Here is a 23460-nt window from a genome sequence, read left to right on the forward strand (position 1 = left end):
TAATGTCCTTATCCAAGGTTTTGATGGCAATTATGCTTTGGATCTTATCCGTTAAGTATTCGTAATAATTTTCATAGGCCTGCCTGATTTTAGATACCTAGTACTTGTGCAACTCTACCGATTACCGACCGAGTGAGTACCTTCTCTGAATTTCTGATAATGACAAGAAAGCTTCAAGTGTAACGAGCTTTTGCAAATAAGATGGTGACTTTACTGTTTCGTTAATAAGCTATGGATAATGGACGATAGTAAGGATTGTTCAAATGGATTGAAAACATAAAGCTGAAGTTAATAAACATTCCTGTGGCAAGGGCGCTGTCATAACTTCGGGTTCGTTAGCTCATTATGAGCATTATTCGTGCAGCGACAGAGTTCATCATAATGCAGGCACGCTGCATCAATATGCAAATGGGGCAATTAATAACTCCGCTTTTTGGGGACAAGGGGTATTATGTAAACCATACAGAGTAGAGTTACCTACAGCATAATAAACGATACACATTAGATAGCCTTATAGATAAAATGAACTCTATACTACTTATGGTCCAGATTAAGAAAATCAGATTAGTAAAATCGATGTTTACTGTTTAGTCATCTATTATCATTATTAGAGCTTTGAAAACAGGTAGGTAGGTAGGTAGGTACATTTAAAATAAACCATCCTTTAGTAATTTGAATAAGAATAAGAAGAATAAGAATAAGATTGATGAATAAGTAGCATTACTTGTTGTTTTCGGTTAAGTAAATAGTTTGAAATACAATTTTTGACTACATGAATCATCGTACTCGTACTTGCTACAAATTATGCCGCCTAGAATTAGCTGCACTGCAGTCAAATGGAAATGTTATCGAGTGTACCTACAGACAGACAGACCCAATTTATGTAGACGTAAAAAATTAACGATGATTGAATATATCCGATACGATGTAGTTGATTGATACCGGTGATATAGGGCGGATCGCGGTGCGCGTCACGCGATCTGTGTCGTGACTCCGCGACGAATATAATGAAATTAGCGATTATTTTGCGGTATTTTCTTTGTTTGACTTGGACTGATTATTGAGTTAATAACAGATCGGGTTGGCACGCTATGTTTTTGTTTTGGGAGTGCAAGTTTGGATCTAGCATGAAAATGTGCCTGTAACTTTTAACTACCTATCTATTAGTACCTACATAATATCTACTCCTACCTATTATCTTGTTTTCTTTGGATATTTGAAGTTCAGTTAAAAAGGTGACATTATGTGCTTTAGAATTTACCTACCATTTACTAAATGATTACCAAAAATTTGGGATAAAATGGCTCTACATTTTCTCTGTTAAAGTCTCCCAGGGTGACTGAAATCTAATAAACTTCGGTATTTAATTTCAGTTAAAGTAACGTTTAATTCGGTCTTGCTTGAATAACAAGAACAATGTTGAACTATGAACTCTAGTTTTTATAAGCACATTTCTTTATATTCTGGGTCTGTATCCATCTGTATTGGCAAATAAGGATGCAATAATAAATTCGCCTTGTAAACTCCGTAACTTGTTCTAGTTATGGGAACCTACATGTCGCGACAGTAAATGAAAATAAGTGTTTATTTACGTTTGCAACACTTATTTGAAGGTGCAACTGCAAATGCTACGTTTTAACTTTCCAGTACCTTAAGCAGTTGTAAACTTCTGTGTTTATACGTGCTATGAAGTTTTGTTTTATATGCAATGTGGTTACAAACAATGTGACTTTTAAACCAGGTTTAACTTTGCAAATTGATTAGCAATTATCATTTTACTACTGGACATATTTTACATGTACATAGGTAAGTACCTACTGATTCACTAAGGCTGAGTAGCACCACCTAACTTTGACCGTAACTGTAACGGTAACCGGTGATTTTTGTATGGAGTTTGACAGTTTTTTACGTTTGTCAAAGTTAAAGTAAGATGGTACCACCCAGCTTAAGTATATTTCGATCTATTCTGCATTAAAAGCTGACTGGTTCTTTACATGTGTGTAAAACTATGTTACCGATACGTTTTCAGTTAAAATATCATCGAGTTGAATCAAAGCTTCATTCAATTAACAAATGTAGCTACATGACTTTCAAGATTTAGCTTAATTTAGTTCAGTTCCATGCGGAAACGTAAAGCATATTGTGCCTGTCGTGACTTGTGAACGAGTTAAGTAATTGGTTGTCCTCACAAAGTGAATTTCAAATTTCAATTCAAAGCACACCTTAAAATGCATTTTTTTATGATTTTTTTTCATCGAAATCACATAACATTAATTATGGTAAGTATTTCATGTTCATAACGATAAAAAACGTAATGGGTAAATTTAACACGAAACGAAAGCTAAGAATGAAATCGGTTTACCTAAACAAAAGTTCTACGGTAGGATAAGATAAGTACTCTCTGCTGAAAAAATATAGCAATTTGGATTCTAATTAATGATTAAGATTGTTAATTAAACGCTAAGTAAATTTTAAATTATAAAATCATAAAATACTTACACAATCTTCTAAAAAAATGGTTTCCTTAAATCTACAATCCGTCTTCTTTACTGCACATTTCTCATAAGTTAACAAAGTAATAACACCAGCATTTCAGTTACTGCAATGAACCACATTAACTTTTATCACTTGTTTTTAGGTACACAATCGTAATTGCGCTGAAATTCAGTAAGCGGCCATCCGGCGGGATGTGCGCCGAGTTACCGACTGTAACGGTAACTGTTGATCGAGGCTTGCCTTACCTAATGAAAGCCTGTTTATACTGGACGATCTTTCATTGGGAAACATTGTTTTCAAAAACGGCAAAGATGTTTTTGGTGAATATTGTTTGAACACTCAACGCATTTGAGGATGTAGGTAACTAAATTAAGTACCTAGATTAAATATAAATAAATAAATAAGTCGTATGTTGTAAAGGCACCGCATTCTAGTTTGTTACCGACTCTTATAGTTCGAGGCTTATTGAATAACAATTTTCCATGGAATTTAAAGCTCATTCTTTGTAACTTTTCAATGATATTTGTTTAAATGTAGTAGTTAATAAGTAAAAGAAAAAAAATACGACCTCATTTAGAGACTGACTGATTGTTCGAAAGTTTAATTGATAAGAAAGTATAAATAAATACCATTTTATAAGAAAAACAAACATTAATTCGTAATTTTGTCAAACTTTTCCAAATCAAGGGTTTTATTTACTTTGGGTACATTACGCCGTGGAATCCGCTCGGTGACGTTTTTTCAGCGTGGAAAATGAAAATCGTCACGCGAGCGCAATGAACGGAGTTGTTAGTTAGGAATAGCATTCATTTCCCAGGCATTCCGCCGTGGGACACCAAAATTAAATAAAGCTTAATCACGGTAGCTAGTGAAGCTCCCGACTAAAAGACAAGGGAAATTACGATAATTTTTAAGCGTTTAGATATTTGAAACCATTTTTAAATTCTTAAGTACATAATGTAGTTTCGCAACAATTTCAAATTAAATTACTAATAGAAAATTAAATTTCAGACGCTGCTAAAAGACTAACTAAAAGATTCCCTCAGTTCAGAAGCGTTGATTCATATAATATACATATTATCACTCGTAACTGGTTTAGCACTGAAAGTTGAACATAAATGTGAACTAATAGATCCATCGAATTCTATTTAAGAGTTTATAGAGAGGCATTTTCGTTTAATGTTTTGTAAGGGCAAAGCGATCAAAGAATCGTATTTAACTGAAGTTACAAAAACAATGTAACCTACTGTATTCTACAGTATTTTTTGTTGACAATTTCGGGCGTAGACAAATTTTCCAATGCCGCACTGGCAGTTTCAGCGATGCACGCGACGCGGTAATAACAATAATTATTGCATTAGAAGGAAATGGGGACATCTAATGATTCACGGCATATCGACCGCGGTTGACAAACTTGCCGCCAAATTACTGACTCACAGAACATCGCCTTGCAAGATTTACGAGTAACTAATGTAGAGCAAAACATGGTGAATTTATTTACGTACCTACATAGGTATTATCTGCTTTCTGCCATGTTTTTTTTAATCGAAAAGCTATTATCACAGAATAATAATAAGTACTACGTAAACATCAACATAAACACAGTGGCGTCTTATCTCGTTATAATACAGGCTATTTTGCAACAAAAATGTATAGGTTGATGTACTGTTGACTGTACCATGATTAAAACATTTGATTGTTTTGTGCGCATCTAGTTTATGGGGTTTATCCTTTGGAATTAAAAATAAAATACAGTTTTTATCTATAGAATATTATATTTCTTTGGTATTCATTCACATAGATACATTTAGATAAATTTATATTTTCCCAAATAGTAAAATATATTAATATTGTAATTTATAACAACTAACTACATTTACATTTGATTACTAACATAAGTATTGCCAATAATAAATTACTTTGAGCGCTATAATTAAATTTCTCTGCACACCCAAAAAAACATCGACCTACTTACATCAATTTTCGTACTTCCCCCTGCTAAGCCCCTGAAAACGTAGGTACTTTAGGCTCATTTACGGATGACTGTATTACATTTTGTAAAATATTAGGTAAGTTATAAAAAAAGTAAAGTAAAATATTACGCAACAATAAATTGTCCAATGAGTTGACGAAGAATCAGTTGCAACGCATTTTGACCGAGAAAACAATTTGACACTCCAAGATTTGACATTTATTTATTTCAGTCAGAAGAGAGCACGATGGTGGGTAACGGAGTCTTGGCAAGGCTGCGCACCGGAGCCAGGGATGGTCGGCTCACTGGCCTCTGCGCGTCCTATGGAAAACAGATTCTATTAGTTAGATTCTACTACTTAGGGGAGGCCTTTGTCAAGTACTACTTGGTTAATTACATTAATTTTATTAACCTCCTACGTTTTTCCTCTCGCTCTCATCAAATGGTGATTCTTTGCGATAGAACCAGACGACATGAATGGGAAAGGTAGTTAACACCGTGGCCGATAGTACATCATAACCGGTTAGCCGCAAACTAACTTCCTCATCATCATCATCATCATTTCAGCCATAGGACGTCCACTGCTGAACATAGGCCTCCCCCAATGCTTTCCATGTTGATCGATTGGTAGCGGCCTGCATCCACCTACAAGGTGGACCGACGACATCGTAAAGGTAGCAGGGAAGCGCTGGACGCAGGCCGCTACCAATCGATAGCATCCTCGTTGCGGATAAAAAAAAACTTATTTGCTATTATAAAAATTGTCACTGCCTGCACTGGGTATCAGTTGAGTTGATTCTATCAAATCGACGAATACTAAATCTAAAACAGTAGCAAGACTGCATCTGAAATACTGCGCTACAAAATTCTTAAGGCCGAAAATTTTACCAAAAAGCATGGAGCTTAAAATTAGTAATGGTTCCCTAAGATGTAACCAGGTTGCGTGAGCAAAATCCTACTGGACTACATTACAAAGTTCGGGGCGACCTATGAAACTAAATACTTAATAAAGAAATATCACAGTACCTTATTCTCCGAAACAGCAGATAGTCTTCTTTTGGACAGCCCGCTAGCGGAGCGATGTCGCTTGTCCATGGCCGAGCTGCTATCATTGCTGGACACGCTAGAGAGCCTTCTATTCTTGGCCACAGACACAGAATCGGATGCGAGACTAGCGGATTTCTTGGCCTGGATATGCGCCATGCGTTGCTTGGCCTGACGGGCTGCGTTCTCCCGGATGATCTGGTCGGCTCTCAGACGCAGCACTTGAGCGGCCTCTTTGTGGTGCTTCAGTGCGGCCTCAAGATCGTTCCGAGATAATGCGAAGAGGTTTGAGTAGCCGCGAGACCTGGGATATAATAGGTAAAATAATACTTATACGATGTTAAACAAACAACACGTTGGGCGCCAACTTTTTCTAATTTCAAATACACTGTTGTAGACATTGATATCAGTGATAAATACTATACAGGGTGTTTCTTGTAAGGTGTCAAGCCGAAGGCAGGTGATAGGTGAGGACTAGACCTATCGATTTCACCCCCATGTATGTTCTACGATTTTTCGTAGTTTAGAAGTTATCGTTAATTTTGTGATTTTTTCAAATTTCATGACCTAGTGGCTTAATTTTTTTTTTATCTTTTTTTTGGGTTGACTTTTCTCAGATTTCTTTTTTTTGACAGATTCCCTATTAGTTGCAGATATTTGAAAAAAAAAATCACCTTCCTATCTTTGATGCAAGATACAAAATTTTTGCTAGAAACATAAAAAATATGCTTTTAGCAGAACATTCTAAAATTTTCAATTGAAATGTATGAGAAAAAAAAAAGAATTTCCATAGGTCCAAAATAATTTTAAAAACTGCGCAGTTTTCTAAACTTTCATAATAACACAAAAAAACATGTACTTAATAGGCCACTATTTTCTGTAATCGCTCCACTAAAGTGGTAAGTCGGAGATTCCGTTACATGTTTTTGACTCTCTTAGGAGTAAGTAATATTTGCAATCCCCTAAGTTTACGTTATGTAGAACACATTTAGAGACAATAACTGAAAAGTTTTTTTTTATCCACAACATGGAAGCTCTTGCTCTTCATGTGGTATACAAAAGGGAATATGAAAATTTTGATGATAAACCATATTAGAATGCAAGAAGCTTTTGTAAATTTACGAATAATTGTTTTGCTTCGTTGTGGAATGTGCATTCAGGTCAGCGACGGACATTTTGAACATTTACTTTAAATTAAATCATTACACCCTTTTTTGCTCTATCTCTCTCTCTCTCTCTCACAGACACACACACACGCACACACACGCGCGCACACACACACACACACACACACACACTCACACACAAACTCTTTCTCTATCCTTTCACACTCTAATAGGTAGGTATATCAAATTTAATCGTAAAGTAACAATCACCACTGTGGTCTAGTGGTAAGACTACCTATTTAGGACAGCCAATTCCTCTGTGGTTTAGGATTCCGGGTGAAGCTCGCTGATCATCCAGCAGTTTCCAACTTTCCATCAGGTCAGATGAAGGGCAAGAGCTTCCTCGTTGTGGATAAAAAATGTTCTCTTCAGTTATTGTCTCTAAACGTGTTTTACGTAACGTACACTTAGTGGATTGCAAATATTAGTTAGTCCTAAGAAAGTCAAAAACATGTAACGGAATCTCCGACTTACTACTTTAGTAGAGCGATTACAGAAAATAATGGCCTGTTAAGTACATGTTTTTTGTGTTATTATGAAAGTTCAGAAAACTGCGCAGTTTTTAAAATTATTTTGGACCTATGGAAATTCTTTTTTTTCTCATACATTTCAATTGAAAATTTTAGAATGTTCTGCTAAAAGCATATTTTTTATGTTTCTAGCAAAAATGTTGTATCTTGCATCAAAGATAGGAAGGTGATTATTTTTTTCAAATATCTGCAACTAATAGGAAATCTGTCAAAAAAAAGAAATCTGAGAAAAGTCAACCCAAAAAAAAGATTAAAAAAAAATTAAGCCACTAGGTCATGAAATTTGAAAAAATCACAAAATTAACGATAACTTCTAAACTACGAAAAATCGTAGAACATACATGGGGGTGAAATCGATATGTCTAGTCCTCACCTATCACCTGCCTTCGGCTTGACACCTTACAAGAAACACCCTGTAGATAAAAGGCACTATACCTTACTGTAGCAGTTCTCCTTCGCAAACCCTCTATTCCTAATAAACTGATTTCACCGAAAACTGAGCCTTCTCGTAGAGTCGCTAGCACTTCGTTTTCGTCCTGAGACATTACCTGTAGAAAAAATATATTGTAGGTATCATAATTTAGATCACTGACAAAGCGAACTTGATATTGCTAGAATCTTCTCGCGGAAACGAAAAAAGTTTTATTTTCACTTCAACGTATGGATTTGTTTGTAACAACAGAGGCAAAGTCAAAATCAAAGCTTTTATTCAGTACTTATAGGCCCTTTTCAGGGCGCTTATACACGACATATAGCTTGTCACCACTTCATATGGGCATATAGACTGGTGGCCTGGTGCTGAGAAGAAGTGGCGCAAGAAACTCAGTCACCTTTGTCAGCCTCTTTTTTAATGAGATACAGGAATTACATTATTTCCTTTGGCTTTAAACGTATATCCTGAAGACAAATGTAGAGCTCTGCCAATAGTTAACTTACATAGCACGTGCCCGCCTTGATGATGTACATCTGGTGTCCGACGTCACCACGCCGCACCACCACGTCACCCGGGAGAAAGGACACCGGCCGCAACTGAAGCACTAAGTCACGAAGTAGCGAGTCGGAACAATCGCGGAACAGTTGTACCTGAGGGAATAGCCATTAGGTTTTAATAAATTTTTTTTTAGTTATTTTCTGACATCTTCAGCCTTAAGTTTACCTTGCTAAGTGTTGACATGTGAACGGCTAAAGCGACGTCTCTCTTCATGTTGTACGGCAAAGAATTCAAGATCTTAGATTCATCTGAAAAAGGAAAGTTTTTATAATATTACATGGTTGGCGCCCAACATGGTAGAGCAAACAACACGTTGGGCGCCAAAGTTCTTTGCTTCTATTTCTCATCATTGTAAGCAAAAAATTAATAGTGCTTTCTATGAATTTTTCATAGGTAAGAAACGCAGTTTTAATTTTAATGAACATAATTAAATTTTAATTAATTCAGTTAGGTTTAAGAGCTTATGAAATAGCTAAACGTCTAAGTTCAAAAGATAAAAATATTAAAATATGATGATAATTGGACTCTATGGTGCTTCTAATGGGGGGAGGGGGTTCCGTACCGAAGCAGCGCTGCTGGCTCCAGGTGTAGCTGAACCAGCAGGCCACGCGGCGCTGCAGCGAGGCCGGCATGCTCAGGCGCCGGTAGCGCGAGCAGCCGTCCGCCGTCTTGGTTGGACTCTATGGTGCTTCTAATGGGGGGAGGGGTTCATACCGAAGCAGCGCTGCTGGCTCCAGGTGTAGCTGAACCAGCAGGCCACGCGGCGCTGCAGCGAGGCCGGCATGCTCAGGCGCCGGTAGCGCGAGCAGCCGTCCGCCGTCTTGGTTGGACTCTATGGTGCTTCTAATGGGGGGAGGGGTTCATACCGAAGCAGCGCTGCTGGCTCCAGGTGTAGCTGAACCAGCAGGCCACGCGGCGCTGCAGCGAGGCCGGCATGCTCAGGCGCCGGTAGCGCGAGCAGCCGTCCGCCGTCTTGGTTGGACTCTATGGTGCTTCTAATGGGGGGAGGGGTTCATACCGAAGCAGCGCTGCTGGCTCCAGGTGTAGCTGAACCAGCAGGCCACGCGGCGCTGCAGCGAGGCCGGCATGCTCAGGCGCCGGTAGCGCGAGCAGCCGTCCGCCGTCTTGGTTGGACTCTATGGTGCTTCTAATGGGGGAGGGGTTGCGTACCGAAGCAGCGCTGCTGGCTCCAGGTGTAGCTGAACCAGCAGGCCACGCGGCGCTGCAGCGAGGCCGGCATGCTCAGGCGCCGCAGGTAGCGCGAGCAGCCGTCCACCGTCTTGGTTGGACTCTATGGTGCTTCTAATGGGGGGAGGGGGTTCCGTACCGAAGCAGCGCTGCTGGCTCCAGGTGTAGCTGAACCAGCAGGCCACGCGGCGCTGCAGCGAGGCCGGCATGCTCAGGCGCCGCAAGTAGCGCTAAAGCCCGGTCTGTGAGCACGTAGAATTTTGTCCAATGACCCCAAGCTACCCATCCTTTTTGCTCGCGCGTAATTATATTGCTGTCGCGACTGTGCGCTCGCAGTGAGTGTGCGAGCGCGAAAGCAACATAATTACGCGCGAGCGTTAAGGATGGGTAGCTTGGGGTCATTGGACAAAATTCTACGTGCTCACAGACCAGACTATAGCAGCCGTCCGCCATCTTTGTTGGACTCTATGGTGCTTCTAATGGGGGGAGGGGTTCCGTACCGAAGCAGCGCTGCTGGCTCCAGGTGTAGCTGAACCAGCAGGCCACGCGGCGCTGCAGCGAGGCCGGCATGCTCAGGCGCCGCAGGTAGCGCGAGCAGCCGTCCACAGTCTTGCGGTACTCCGCCTGCGAAGGAGCACCGAGCGATCAGTACCTATGCCGAAACTCTTTAGGCTAGTTTGGTCGCACGCTGCGCGGACGGATAAAAGCTAAGCGGTAGACTAATACTGCTTTGTCCCTTTAGTAAAATTTTCAACATGAAATTTTGGACGTTAAAGCCCGGTCCCTGAGCACGTAGAATTTTGTCCAGTGACCCCAAGCTACCCATCCTTATCGCTCGCGCGTAATTATGTTGCTATCGCGCTCACACACTCACTGCGGGTGCCAGTCGCACAGTCGCGACAGCAACATAATTACGCGCGAGCGATAAGGATGGGTAGCTTGGGGTCGTTGGACAAAATTCTACGTGCTCGCAGACCAGACTATATCTACATCGTTTTTTTTGTTAATTTGGAATTTTGGCAAGTGTGCAATTTGGTGTCTACCTTGAGTAACTGCTTTGCTTTAAGTTTTTAATGGAATAAAAGTATGTGTTGTATGGAAAACCACCAAAAGTATGATATGGAAAGTATGATAGGTACCACACATTGCTGACTGGCTTAATATGTAAGTATTTAAGAATTTGATAAAGAGCATAAGATAAGGGACATGGGAAGTAGGAGTTAACATTCTTACTCGAGTTCTACTAGTCTACCATCCTACCTCACTCAGCATACAGTCGTAACTGTAGTGACTCTATTGGGCTACTCACTCGTGCTCTAGTGGCCGTGGCAATGATGTCCCGTATTTGTCCAATAAGCAGCGCAAAGACAAATACTCCCATAAGCCAGGCCGCCGTCATAAACAAGTACTCCTCAGTGTTCTCTGGCTTAGGGTTCTTGCCGATGGATGTAGCGGTCTTGGTGGCAAAGTAGAAGCAGCGGATGTAAGCATTGCCCTCGTTGTTGTACACCCACTCGTTGGAGCCGAGACCTTTGAACAAACAAATATTGGGGTGACATCATTAACCAAATACATAGCACAACGTTATTTTAGCCCTGATTTCTTGGGATCAATACATAGTCAATTGACTTGGCGAACAAGTTGTAGGTTCTTATTCCTATAAAAATCATTCGAAGGGCTAACTATCCAAGTGGTTGCAATTAGCAATGAATACCTTGTGGATCACGAGCCAATTTAAAGTAAAACGTAGGTTAAATAATGGTAGGAACCTACCTATCCAGTCACTCATGGCATAGTAAGCACACGCGTTCAAATGGATCAAGTAGAAGATATAGAATAGAGTTTTTCCGATTCGTACCTGAAATGAAAAAATAGAGAATTTTCAAATTATCTTCAGAACATAAAAAATATAATAATGGAATTGGAACAAGTCCCAAAAACTTACCACGTAAGGAGAAGATAGCACGCGGTCCATTGCCTGGTGGAACTCCCAAAACGTTTGTAACTTCAGAAGCCTTGGAAATCGTAGGATAACCATGTGCGTGCCGAAGTAGAAGTACAACAGGTCTAATGGAGTTAGTGATATGACGTCGAACTGTAAGAAGGACATGAATTTTAGTCAAATGAATGTAAAAGTAAATTTCTAGATATTTCCATTTTTCAGAGGCTACGGTACCCACGGTCTTCTATTAAACGCTATACGCGTCGTACGACGTCAGCGTCAAACGTTCCTTTCGACACCATACGTCGACGTCAAAAAAGACCAAAATAGACAATAGTCATTAGACCATATTACCTACTAACCAATTATAGTTTGAGAGCTACTTTTATTCACAAAAACTTTCGAACATACCTTGTACTGCAATTTCTTCCTATAATTCTTTCTTGTTTCAGCCAGTTCATCAACCCAGAAGCCTTCATGCAAGAACATAAGCCGGGGCTTCACGAGCCCTACGTCTAACAAATAGACCAAGTCGCAGAAGTAGTCGACGGCCATCCATACGGGCGTATTCTCCGGAGTCTGGTAGGGAAATGTCGCGCGGAGGGCGATGCACCACGCATTGTAGCTGTAGCAGAAAGTTACCAACAGCAGCCAGGTGATGTAGCCTCGGCCTAAAAGATTTTTTGTTATTATAGCATACAGTTTTATAATTAAAAAATGGAAAAAGCAGGTTTTTGACTGCAATTGCACCTGATAATAAGTGAGATGCAGTATCACTATCGCTTGAATAGAATATTATAACATTTTCAAATATAGGTAAAAGCAACATACGAGATCAGTTGGTTAATGAAAAGTGGCTAAAACTACTCAGTCACCTTTCAACCTACTCGTATTGCTAATGGTTGTTAAATACTTGTTATTGTATGTCATTATTACCCGTTAGCCTGAAATTAAACTCTCATCTATTTGGTTAATTAACAACATATGGAATGTTTCGAATTGCAATTGTTTCCATTCAGTAAATGATCCCTTAAATTGGCACCCAACGGGGATCCAATAGATCTAATTAAAGCAGTCAATAACTGTCGCCAGTAATTTGCTTTTGGTCGATAGAAAGAAAATTATTGTAGAAATAGATTCAAATCAACGTCTCTGTTGGCAAAGCGTTTTAAAGTGGCGCCCAACGTGGTGTGTAAAACTTAATCAGAAACTTAATTGGGTCTCTACATAAAATATGATTACACACCTTGAGGGTCAATTGGCACAAAGGGGTCGCACAGGGGCAGCCGGCGGAAGAATCCGCGGCACTTTTTGTCTCTGGTAGGTGACGATGGCACAGGGCTCTGTGGCGTCTCTACCACGGGCTGAGGAGATTCTTTGGCTGGTGATCTACGAATAATGTTTACTTATAACGTAATATTTCATGTGAATAGGTTATCACACAAATCATAAAAATAATATAGTCAAAATATTTTTTTCTTAAAACCAATAAACTACAACTAGGAATAGCAGGAGCCTGTGAATTAGATCGTCTAAAAATAGGTTGTGCTACTTAGGTAATGCTGTTTTCGAAAGGCTTCAGTGATCTCGTTTTCATTTGCTAGGCTCGACAATTTTGAAGCTAAATGGATAGATATGGTTTCCCTTAGTTAGATTATAACAAAAAGGGAAGATACGGCATCGTGACACTTTCAAGATGCTTATGCGATATTTTACCTTTTTGTTTTAATCTAAGAGTAGAGAGAAGGGACCACAATAGATTATGAAAGTGAACAAAAGTATATGAACTCCTGTAAAATCTTACTTTCTTGTCGAATTGCTTCTAGATTTCGGTGCCTTCAGGTCTTCAAGTTCTGTTGGCGCTTCTGTGATGTCATTCATAGAACTGTACTCTGGTTCGGTTTTTGATGAAAACAAGTGGACTCTTTGTAGTTGAAGAAATGTCCTGAAATAGTAATTAGTTTTAAAATTACCTACTTATTCATAAAAGTGAAAAGAAACAAACAAAGATTTTCAAGGACAAACCCTTTCATTTGATTCTGCTTCGACTCATCTTTGATCTGTGATTTGTTTTCAGTGTTTGAATCACTTTGTGTTAATCTGAAACAAATCAATTAAGAAAACACAATGTTAACATTATGCAAGTAATTTGATCTGTATAATGTAGTAAAGTGTAAGAAATTAATCTGTCACTTTAATACACCAGTTGGAATTTTAGTTGTAGTAGAAGAAGTTTGCAATGGATAAGTAAGTATTTACAAAGATCTAAATAGATAGATACTATATCTTACTTATTATGTGCTGGGGTTGCTTCAGGTGTGCACCAGGATCCATATGGTGCCTTTGTTGTGGGGCCTTTGGTTTCAAGTTTTGGTCCAGATGCGGAGGGATGAACCGTGTGCTAAAAAGATTAAATGAGCAAGTGAGTGTTTCGTATTCGATTAAACATATTATACGAGTGTTTATGTAATTTATGTACCTGTTTGCTACACAGATACACCGAAAAGTTAACTTCATTTACTAAGGCTGAGTTGCACCACCTAACTTTGACCGTAACTATGACGATAACCGGTGTATTTTGTATGGAGGATGGTGCAACCCAGCCTTAGGGTGGGTTGCATCATCTTACTTTAACTTTGACAAACGTCAAAAATCTGTCAAATTCAATACAAAAACCACCAGTTATCGTCATAGTTACGGTCAAAGTTAGGTGGTGCAACTCAGCCTTAGGCTAGGCAGTCTTTTTAACTTTAACATACGTCAAAAATCTGTCAAACTCCACCAAAAACACCGTTTAATGTTACATTCAAAGGTGATGCAACTCAGCCAGCTTTATTCAGTCAGTGCCGGAGATATGGAAATGGGAAGGGTGATTTTGAAATTATTATGACCTGAGAGAGCAACAAATCTGAAGTCTCGCTGACATTTGACGTAACAAAAACACTCTCCCGTGCCGCTCTCATACTGACTGAGTTATAAATGCGCTGGACCTTAGTAAATATTATTGCCCTTTTAATTTCTAGGCGCGGGAAACTTATATGGGTGAATATCCCTTTATGTATTGGCATTTATGGCATCTATGTTATGAAAACATGAGGAGTGGCCATCGTACATGTCTTTATGATTCAATAAAATGGGGCATAAACTTTCATCATCGTCGTCAAAATCTTGTCTAGAGAATTGGTACGACATTATAGGTCAATGAATCACTCATAATATAAATTTATTAAATCTAAATATATGTACAGTATAACTCAAAGGTGACTGACTGATTGACATAGTGATCTAGCAACGCACAGCCCAAACCACTGGACGGATCGGGCTGAAATTTGGCATGCAGGTAGATGTTATGACGCAGGCTTCCGCTAAGAAAGGATTTTACGAAACTCCACCTGTAAGGGGGTAAGGGGGCGTCCATAAATTACGTGAGACTTTTAGGGGGGGGAGGGGGTCAACGAAAACCTCACTAAATCTCACGTGGGGGAGAGGGGGGGTCTCGGAAAATATCACGTAATTTTTCCCGCGAGAAATAGAGTAAAATTGCCAGAAAACTGGGTTATTGAAGTAAAAAAAAATGATTTTTTTTATGATGATAATGACAATTTATTCTAAACCATCTAATCAAATTAAACTAAAAATGCCTCCATCTGCATTTGTGAACACTAATGATGCAGAATAAATGTCGAAATGAATAAAATTCGAAATAAAAAAAAAAAGTCATCGGCATCGCTATTGCGTAAAAAATTGGCCCAGTGCGTTTCGTGCCACGCGCAGTGTAGGGTCCCTTATTTGTCTGTCGTTACCACAATATATTTCAGAAGCAAGCAATTACTTTATTTAAAGTCACTTTTCATATTTTTTTCTAAGGAATTTTTACTGGTTAAGAAATTGTATAATACATGAGTCAAATGACTATTACTCTTAAACTAAGTAATATATCTTAACCGTTATAGTTTTCCTTGAAAAAAATCATCCCCACTTTACATGCAGGGGAGCTACCCTAGTTTTGTCGGCGTGATTAATATACATACCTTCACAAAATTACAGCTCCCCAGTGCCAATAGTTTCCAAGCGAAACCTCGGACAGACAGACAGACACACGCGCGTGGCACGACACTGGGCTACTGATTTGAAGCATAGACATTGCAAAATAGGCATTTTATTAAATATCACGTGAGATTAGGGGGGTGGGGGAGGGGGTCAGGCAAAATCTCACCAAATCTCACCAAGGGGGGCGGGGGGGTTGAAAAATGGCCAAAATTGTCTCACGTAATTTATGGACGCCCCCTAAAACGGGATCCACGCGTACGAAGTCGCGGGCAGCTGCTAGTCAAATATATGCAGAACCGTTGGTAATGTTGGTATTGAATTAAGTAGTAGACTAATATAAATGTATAAGTAACATTTTACTATTATATTGCAGTAAATGCTAAATGAAGGTCCAAAAATTTTTTTTTTCGTTATTTAGTCAACGATTTTGTATAACTACAAAGAAATCAAAAGTAATTCATCAGCTGATTAAATCACGGCATTAAACGAAGCGACAATCGTAAAAGGAAAGCACTTAAGGTGTTTTGGTATTCGGATCACACAGGAGGCTAACAGCTAATGGCGGTGACCTTGCAGCCATCGATGGCTGTCGCCGCGGGTGTACTATACCTACCTCTGATTATTGGTACGTATGTTTTTAAATCGGGCAACGTTTTGTGTCCGCATTCGGGAATACAGATCCATAGGACCCGGGTTCTAGTAGAGGAAAGTTTGATCAAAACTTCAAGTCTTTCAACAATGAACTCATGCCTTTAGCCGAATTTTAGAAATAGTCTTTTCTCTACAAAACAAAGAACCCATTTTTAAAAATAAAGTCTTTTACAGTGACATTTAATTACATTAGTATTCAAGCCTTCATTTATGTGAATAATTACATTCTAATCTGCTTACTTACCTACTTAGGTACCTTCAAAATCAAAGTTACGGTGACATATAAGTTTAGGACTTTAGGTCAATGAGTAAATTATTAAAGTAATCGATTTACTTTACCAAATACCCGTTTGAATTATTTTTATAGCGTTTACATTACAAGTGAAATTGCTTGTCCACACCGTACTAATTGAATGGACTCCCGATCATGCGATATCATGAAAACATCATGGAAACATTTTTGATTACCTAAAGTGAGTATAGGATGTAATTAAAGACAGGGTGCGGCAAATTAGCTATCTATCAACGTCAACGGTGTAACGCGAGTTATGAAACAAACACCCCGTATAAACAGATTAGTTTTGCAAGATATCAATTTTCTTTGGTCGTTGTTTTCAATTTGCTTCAAAATACAGACTGCTAAAGGGAACTCAATCTCTTCTGTGTAACTATTTACCCTTTAACTAACACGAGAGTATTTAAGTTACAGTAATTAGTAAACGTGATCCATCTTATATTTCATCATCGTTTCAGGTAAAATACAGAATCAGGTTCAAGTTTCAAAAATCTATTTCACAGGATTTACGCAATTAATTAAGTAGATACCTACATGAATTTTAATGAAACACCTACCATCAGATCAGATCTTATTTATTTAAATACTAACCTAGTAGTAAATAAATATTCTAACTAGGTACCTAAGTAGATATTGGTACTTACTACCCTTTTGGTTCGCGGTAAGGTCTTCAAAAGCTATGTCGTTATTTTGATCATGCTATTAGTAGGTATACACAGTATCTTACATCTTAAACCGATTTACAGAAAACCTATTCAATTTGATTAATGATTATTACACAAATGAACACAGTCTGAAGCCTGAAGATTATCCTCTTTGTAAATTATTTAATTAATCGAGATGAGCCGACTTAGTTTGCCCAATAGCTTAATTGCACATTAAAGACCTTTCTTAGGAGACACGGAATGACTATGCAGCACGCGAAACCTAAGTTAAGTAACTTCTTAACTAAATAAAATAACTTTACCTACTCTACTTATTATTGCTCATACTACTAATTAAAAATACTCAACGTACCTAACTCCTACTCTGGTAAATATGTATGCTGTAGGTAAAGATAAACTCTACAACGTTATTAATTTACATTTTTATTCTTTTCAGTAAGAAAAATATGAAAAGTTCTACAACTTTCGATAACTTCTTTTCATCGCAGTCAACTTTTTCAGAAATTTGTTTATTAAATTGAACATTTTAAGTAAATTAAACCTGTAAAAACGTAATTTTCAAATAAAAAATACGCAAACAAAATCACTTACCACGTCTACAGTAATTTCCACCTGCATTTCAGAATAATAAAAACACCTACACTATCAACACAAAACACTATCAGGTTATAAAAAAGTTAAACAAATCACTATCCGATTAAAAAACAACGTTCGCACTAATTTGGCGGGGAAAATGACAGCGCGTCGACGAAAAATTCACAGGAATTTCCCGATGGCCAGTTCGCATGGCCACCGCGGGCGGCGGTTTTTTATCCACTGCTCATTGTTTTGGCGCGGGGTGGTCATGGCGTGGCCAGACGACAGCCGAGAAGCAATTCATTTTACTTTGACATGGTTTTAATAGGTTCTAATTAAAAGGAGTTTTATTGCGCTTTTGTATAGCTTTTTTTAAAACCTGTTTCGTGTGATAGGTACGGAAAGAGTTCTACATGTTAAGTATTCAACCTTACCTACAATAATAATTGGACCTTGGATTTGGGACGATATTTTTCATTTATTATTTTGTTATTAAGTTTAATACTTACGTAAATAAGTTGTTGATACTTTAAAATACAGTTATCATTATTTGATGTTCTGTATTTTGGCCATACCAAAATTACGATTAGAGCTAGGTAATTGTTTAGTGCACTTTTTAGTACACATGGTTTATGGATTACTTAGGTACTGATTTAAATAATAATATGTATTTGTAGTAATTATTTATTGGTAATCAATAGAGTCATAGAAGTTAGAGTCCTCTTATCAATGTTGTTGGAAGAAGAACATTAAACGAAACCACTAAGAACCAAAAATGGATAGGCGAATAAGTGTTTGATCTATCCATACAAAAAAGCACCTTACCTGAATAGAGATTAATCCTTTATGTGGTTCCTATTGATTGCCTATTTGAAAGATCTATTAACGGAACAAAATTAATAATGGGTAAGTTCGTAGGTATAATAGGTGTTAAATTGTTCACTTACAATCAGTGGTCAATGCAATGTGAATAATAAATATTTTAAAAAATTCAACTTGACAACATCGAAAGTACCTACTTATTTTGGAACAGGTATCTTTTCCAAAGTAAATCAAATTCGATACGATTGAAATATCTCGAATGTGGCTGGCTGGTGTGCATTTTTTTTAAATAATTGGGAAAGTTTTCCGGAAATTCCGTAACAAATTCGGGAAAACATTTAGTAACGTCCTATTTTCTTCAGCAAGAAACTCTGTATGTGCGGATACAATGGAAAAAACATTTTCCAAATTACCTAGAAGTCAGACATAATAATAGAGAAGTAACATATAAATAAAGAAACATGCATATGTGCATTGCATGTACTAGGTTGTTTAATAGGCAATATCAAGGGGCAAGTAATTATAAAATCGTTTCATCATACGCCGCACTTTAATATCTGTATAAACCGAGTTGGTACGAGTATCCAGTACCTGTACCAAACAATAAAACCGTAACAAAACAATCGATCGTACTTAATGCAAATTAAGAACCATTAGATTACTCACCCTCCGCAATATTCTGAGGCTGCTCCACACCATGTTTTCAGCTTAAAGTAAATGAGACACAGAAAATCTATTGCTTCTTCCAACATTCATCGTTGCAAAGCTTTCTACGCAAACAAAATGTAAATTATCGAGCGATTAGCAAACGAGAAATCACTGGCCGGTGATAACTCGCCTCGCTTGTCAATATCTGAAAAGTATAACGCGACTCAATTCGGATGGTGCTTCATTTTGCGTCAACTTTCTCACATTGTCACCTCTGAAACATAGTCGCATGATAAAATATTGGGCGCGAAGTAAATATTTGTTGTGATGGTATTGTAGCTGCCTGAAAGCGGAAACAGCGCTTTTTTCAGGTACAAAATATTATATCGCAAGTACTGAATTGAGTAGCAAGTTTAAAGAAAATCATAATAAATATAATAGTAAGATTATTAATAATAGAGATGAAATGAGAAACACCTTATAGCCCATATTTATACTGGAGACTTAAACTTAAGAAGTTTTCAAAATTACTTTAAAAAAAGTTAAGTAGAGTTTAGCGTTACGCTACATTACGTTAGGTTATCTAACATTATCGTTAGTTAACATGCTATTTAAACATTTTATTTCATTCCTAGGTAGAAACCTAGGATATTATTTCTGACGTTAAGTCAGGTTTAAGATATTATTAAGGGCTGGAAATGAAATAGCTTATGATGGAAGCGCTGAAAGATGAGCTGCAGTAACACACATTTAAATTGATCGTATTCTGCGCGCGCAACTTTTCGTTTACGTCTGCGTCGACCGAGCGAAAGAGATCAACGATCCCGAATGAATCAACAAAAGAGATAGCATGTTGTCCGAACCCGAACACTCGGTCTGCTTTGCTCTAGGACACGATAAAAAAGAAGTCGATCTCGATTCAATGTCGAGACGATTTTATAACGATAAATAAAAGGGCGAACGTTTGTTGAGCGTAAAAGGAGTTGCAAACTAAATAAATAAATAATTTAAATGTAGAGTCTACGTCAAAATCATACTTACTTTGTAAATCTAGTGATTTAAATTTATCTAGGTCTTATCAAAATGGACGCAGGTATGTACCTTTAAAATCGTTCGTCAACATAGCACAAACGATGATCGTCATTAAGTTTTGTTTATCTTGTACTGGTAAACTTCAGTAAACTTACAGTAAGTTGATAACTTCTATACCTACCTATACCTAGTTAACTATAACTACCTAGTTAATAAAGTCATTAATTGTACAGTAGGTAACTAGGTTGAAAGCAAAAAGTTTATTACTATTTTTTATTTTTAAGAATTTTCGAATAAAATAAACACTTACTCAATCATCATTTGTGTCGATAAAGTTTTGACGATGTAGAGTTTGCCTTAACTTAGTCTTTTTTTTTTCATTTAACTTTTATCTAATTTCCTTCCAGACTTGAAAGTAAGGAAGCAAGTATCTTTCGCTCAGCTAAAGGCGCTACTAGAGTTCCTTGGGGAGCACCAAGAGCTGGCCAGGGGGCTGACCAGGGGCCGCCGCGGCAAGCTGCACACCTTCAAACTGTGGAACCAGTGCGCCAAGAAGCTGAATTTGGTCAAAGACGGCGCTGTTAAGGATGGAAAGGCTTGGTCTAAGGTAAACACTTCAAATTATTTATTAAAAGATACACATGTTGAAAACTAATTTATTTATACAAGTGTCCATCCAATGCGCATGTAATTTTCAAGTAAGACTAAAGAAGAATACTATTCACTTACGTAAGAATAAATGACGAGTAGGTATCTTTAATTTTCTTGAATAGGTACAAATATAACTTCCATAAGTCTCTACTAAAGCAAGACAATCGATTAAAATGTAATACTTTCGTACCTAATATTATAAAGAGGAAAATTTGATTGTTGTTTGTTTTTAGGGAATAAGTAGGTTCCGAAATTTCCCCTAACAATCTAAATTACCGGACCGATTTCAAAAATTCTTTCAACCTTAGTATCTAAATAATTTTCTGCGTAACAGGCTATAAAATAAATATTAAGTAATCACATTTGTATAAACATTTCGTAACACACAGTACTGGTGCGATTGGAAGTACAGAGTGAGGAGGCGGGCTCTAGAGCTGAAAGCCGCGAAGACCAGCAACAGGCCGCCGCCTGATGGGGTCACCCCTCTGTCCGGCATGGAGGAGAATATCCTCAGCATCATCGGCGAGGGCGCCGTGGACAATATCGTGATCAAGAGCGACCCGCTGGGCGATGAGGCACGTGTATTCGCTTTTCAGAGGCTGGAGGCCAAGACAAAGTGACAGTCTTGACAGTTTTAAGACTTTCAAGTAATCATGAAGTGACGGTAACTTCATGCTCTTGCAGAAAATTGTGGATTACGGAATCAAACTGTCACGTTTGTGACTTTATCTAGGGGGTTAATGTTTGAAGAAGGAATGGTCAAGAAATCTTGCTGAATTGCTTGCGCTTAAATTGTCTCTGAGCATGATAGACAATTTTTTTAGGCTCTTTTGCCGGGATAGAAGGATCCGCGCCGTCTTATCGATGATTTTAGATGACAAAACGTATGAGCTTATCACGTAAAATCGATAAAATAGCACGATGAGTATTAAGTCTGTAGGCCTAAGCTAACAGGGTTACTGAGACTATTATTCAGAATTTCATAAAATTTTATTGCAAAATAACACCAATTAAAACGCAATATGTAAGTATTTATTTTATTTTTTCAGGATACAGTTGACGAAGAATTAGATAACAATGAAGAGACATTATTAGACCAATGTTACGGTATGCATGTTATAAATGAGAAACTTCTAAGTAATATGCTTGCATTTTTTACAAATTACTAATTCTACACTATTATGAAATTCTATACATTTCAGAACCAGACACGGTGCCAGTAAAAAAACCAAGGACTAGAAAGCGGAGGCACTCTACGCGGGAATTTTCCGAGCTGGAAGACCTGGGTGGGACCAGCAGCCCCCGCGACAAGCCAGGCGTTGCTGCTGCAGAATCCGATTCAGGTTTGGTTGTTAAACTTATTTTTTTTTATGTGCCAGGAGGCAAACGATCAGACGGATCACCTGATGGTAAGTGACTACCGTCACCCATAGACACCCGCAGACCCAGGGGCGTTACAGGTGCGTTGCCGGTTTATATTCAATCACAATTCACAACTGATTTCGTACGCGTGAAAATAGTTTGAATAATATTACGTTTCTGCAACTTTTTTTACTGAATAACGAAAATGATAGGGCCCGTTGTCTTTAAAATAAGTTCTGCAGTTTATAAAAGGTGACCTTATACATATTTAAAAAAGAAATATACTTAGGAATATATGTATTCTGGACGCTGCGCATAACCGGTCTTTGTGGGAAAACCTTCGGGGAGGCCTTAGTCCAGCAGTGGACGTCTTTCGGCTGAAACGAATAATAACGTACTCTATATTTTACACCAAATATCAACTAATAAATTGACGTAAAATTCATATGTGTGCATAGAAATAAGCGAGCTGTATTTGTTCCAGACGATGACGACGCCGCGGTGTTCTTGCGACTGGAAAAGGAAAAAATCGAGAACGCGAGAAAATTGCACGAGACCGTTCTCACGCTCACCTCGGAGATAACGAGGCTCACAGACATCATGGGCCACATCAGGGACGTCATTGTTAACAACAGAATTAATATTTAAAATATTTTTAAAGACAATAGTTGTTTTATTTGTAGGACTAGATTTAATTTTTAGTAGCGCTTCCACCCGCATGCCCATTGCTCTGTAATACTCGTATTTACACGACGCAGATGACGCAGACGTGCATGCAGAAGGAAAATCTTTGTAAAGATTTTGAAAAAATACAGAATGAAAACATTTAATTTTTTCCAGTGTGAAATTAGTTTAGATGGTATAGGTATAGATGGTAGGTACTCGTATCTTGGGGGAGAAAATGGAATTACCCATGGAAAATCATCCATGCAAAGTTTCTTCAAACATTTTAACATCTTTTCTGCTTTAAGTACTTTCATAACATTTTATTTTTATTTTTGTGTTTCATTTCAAAATTATATGTATTAAGGAAATAATAATGTGATCTGGTAGTTACATTACATTAGTGTTCCTGTTTTAAGGTACCATTTTTTACTTGTTCCACTGACTTACATAACTAGAAGGCGTGTAACTTAATGTGTGTAGAGCACTTAAAACAGGTTTCTTGTCATAATTTAAGACTTAAACAAAATTTTTTCGAGTAATCAAACATTTGAACAGCCGAGTATCATGTAATGTGCGTGAAATATTTAGTGACGTCACATAAAATGTTTTCGGCTTAATAAGCAAACAATCTATCTCTTTTTTCATTTATGTCATTATAGGTAAGTTAGAAAGAGATAAACAGCTGTTTGTCATTAAATGTCGATTTGATAGTA

The 23460-nt window shown here is 37.9% G+C and overlaps 2 protein-coding genes across 2 annotated transcripts; one reads left to right on the forward strand and one right to left on the reverse strand.

Annotated features, from left to right (window-relative positions):
* Positions 1–4251: 4251 nt before the first annotated feature.
* On the reverse strand, positions 4252–19307 carry LOC135087633 (cyclic nucleotide-gated cation channel beta-1-like). The gene is made up of 15 exons (XM_063982371.1): positions 19055–19307; positions 13621–13730; positions 13355–13429; positions 13134–13274; positions 12576–12718; positions 11741–12000; positions 11333–11482; positions 11161–11245; positions 10697–10917; positions 9888–10011; positions 8365–8447; positions 8145–8291; positions 7644–7756; positions 5495–5816; positions 4252–4789 (listed from the first exon to the last, which is right to left on the reverse strand). The coding sequence occupies exons 1-15, from the start codon at positions 19085–19087 to the stop codon at positions 4697–4699; spliced, it is 2100 nt and encodes a 699-aa protein (XP_063838441.1). The 5' UTR covers positions 19088–19307; the 3' UTR covers positions 4252–4696.
* A 609-nt stretch (positions 19308–19916) lies between these two features.
* Positions 19917–22746, forward strand: LOC135088237 (uncharacterized). Its single transcript, XM_063983117.1, has 6 exons — positions 19917–20129; positions 20476–20675; positions 21109–21294; positions 21769–21826; positions 21922–22062; positions 22566–22746. Exons 1-6 carry the CDS (start codon positions 20120–20122, stop codon positions 22727–22729), a joined length of 759 nt encoding a protein of 252 aa, XP_063839187.1. The 5' UTR covers positions 19917–20119; the 3' UTR covers positions 22730–22746.
* Positions 22747–23460: the final 714 nt, after the last annotated feature.

This window comes from Ostrinia nubilalis, chromosome 3 (assembly GCF_963855985.1).
Source record: "Ostrinia nubilalis chromosome 3, ilOstNubi1.1, whole genome shotgun sequence".
NCBI classification, from domain to species: Eukaryota; Metazoa; Arthropoda; class Insecta; order Lepidoptera; family Crambidae; genus Ostrinia; species Ostrinia nubilalis.

Coding starts and splice junctions, on each gene's coding strand:
- LOC135087633 (XM_063982371.1), bottom strand. CDS start 19,087: ATGGTGTGGAGCAGCCTCAGAATATTGCGGAGG. Junction 13,275..13,354: donor AAGCAGAATCAAATGAAAGG/GTTTGTCCTTGA, acceptor TTACTATTTCAG/GACATTTCTTCAACTACAAA. Junction 11,246..11,332: donor TGCTATCTTCTCCTTACGTG/GTAAGTTTTTGG, acceptor TTTTCATTTCAG/GTACGAATCGGAAAAACTCT.
- LOC135088237 (XM_063983117.1), top strand. Junction 21,295..21,768: donor GCGACCCGCTGGGCGATGAG/GCACGTGTATTC, acceptor TTATTTTTTCAG/GATACAGTTGACGAAGAATT. Junction 21,827..21,921: donor ATTATTAGACCAATGTTACG/GTATGCATGTTA, acceptor TATACATTTCAG/AACCAGACACGGTGCCAGTA.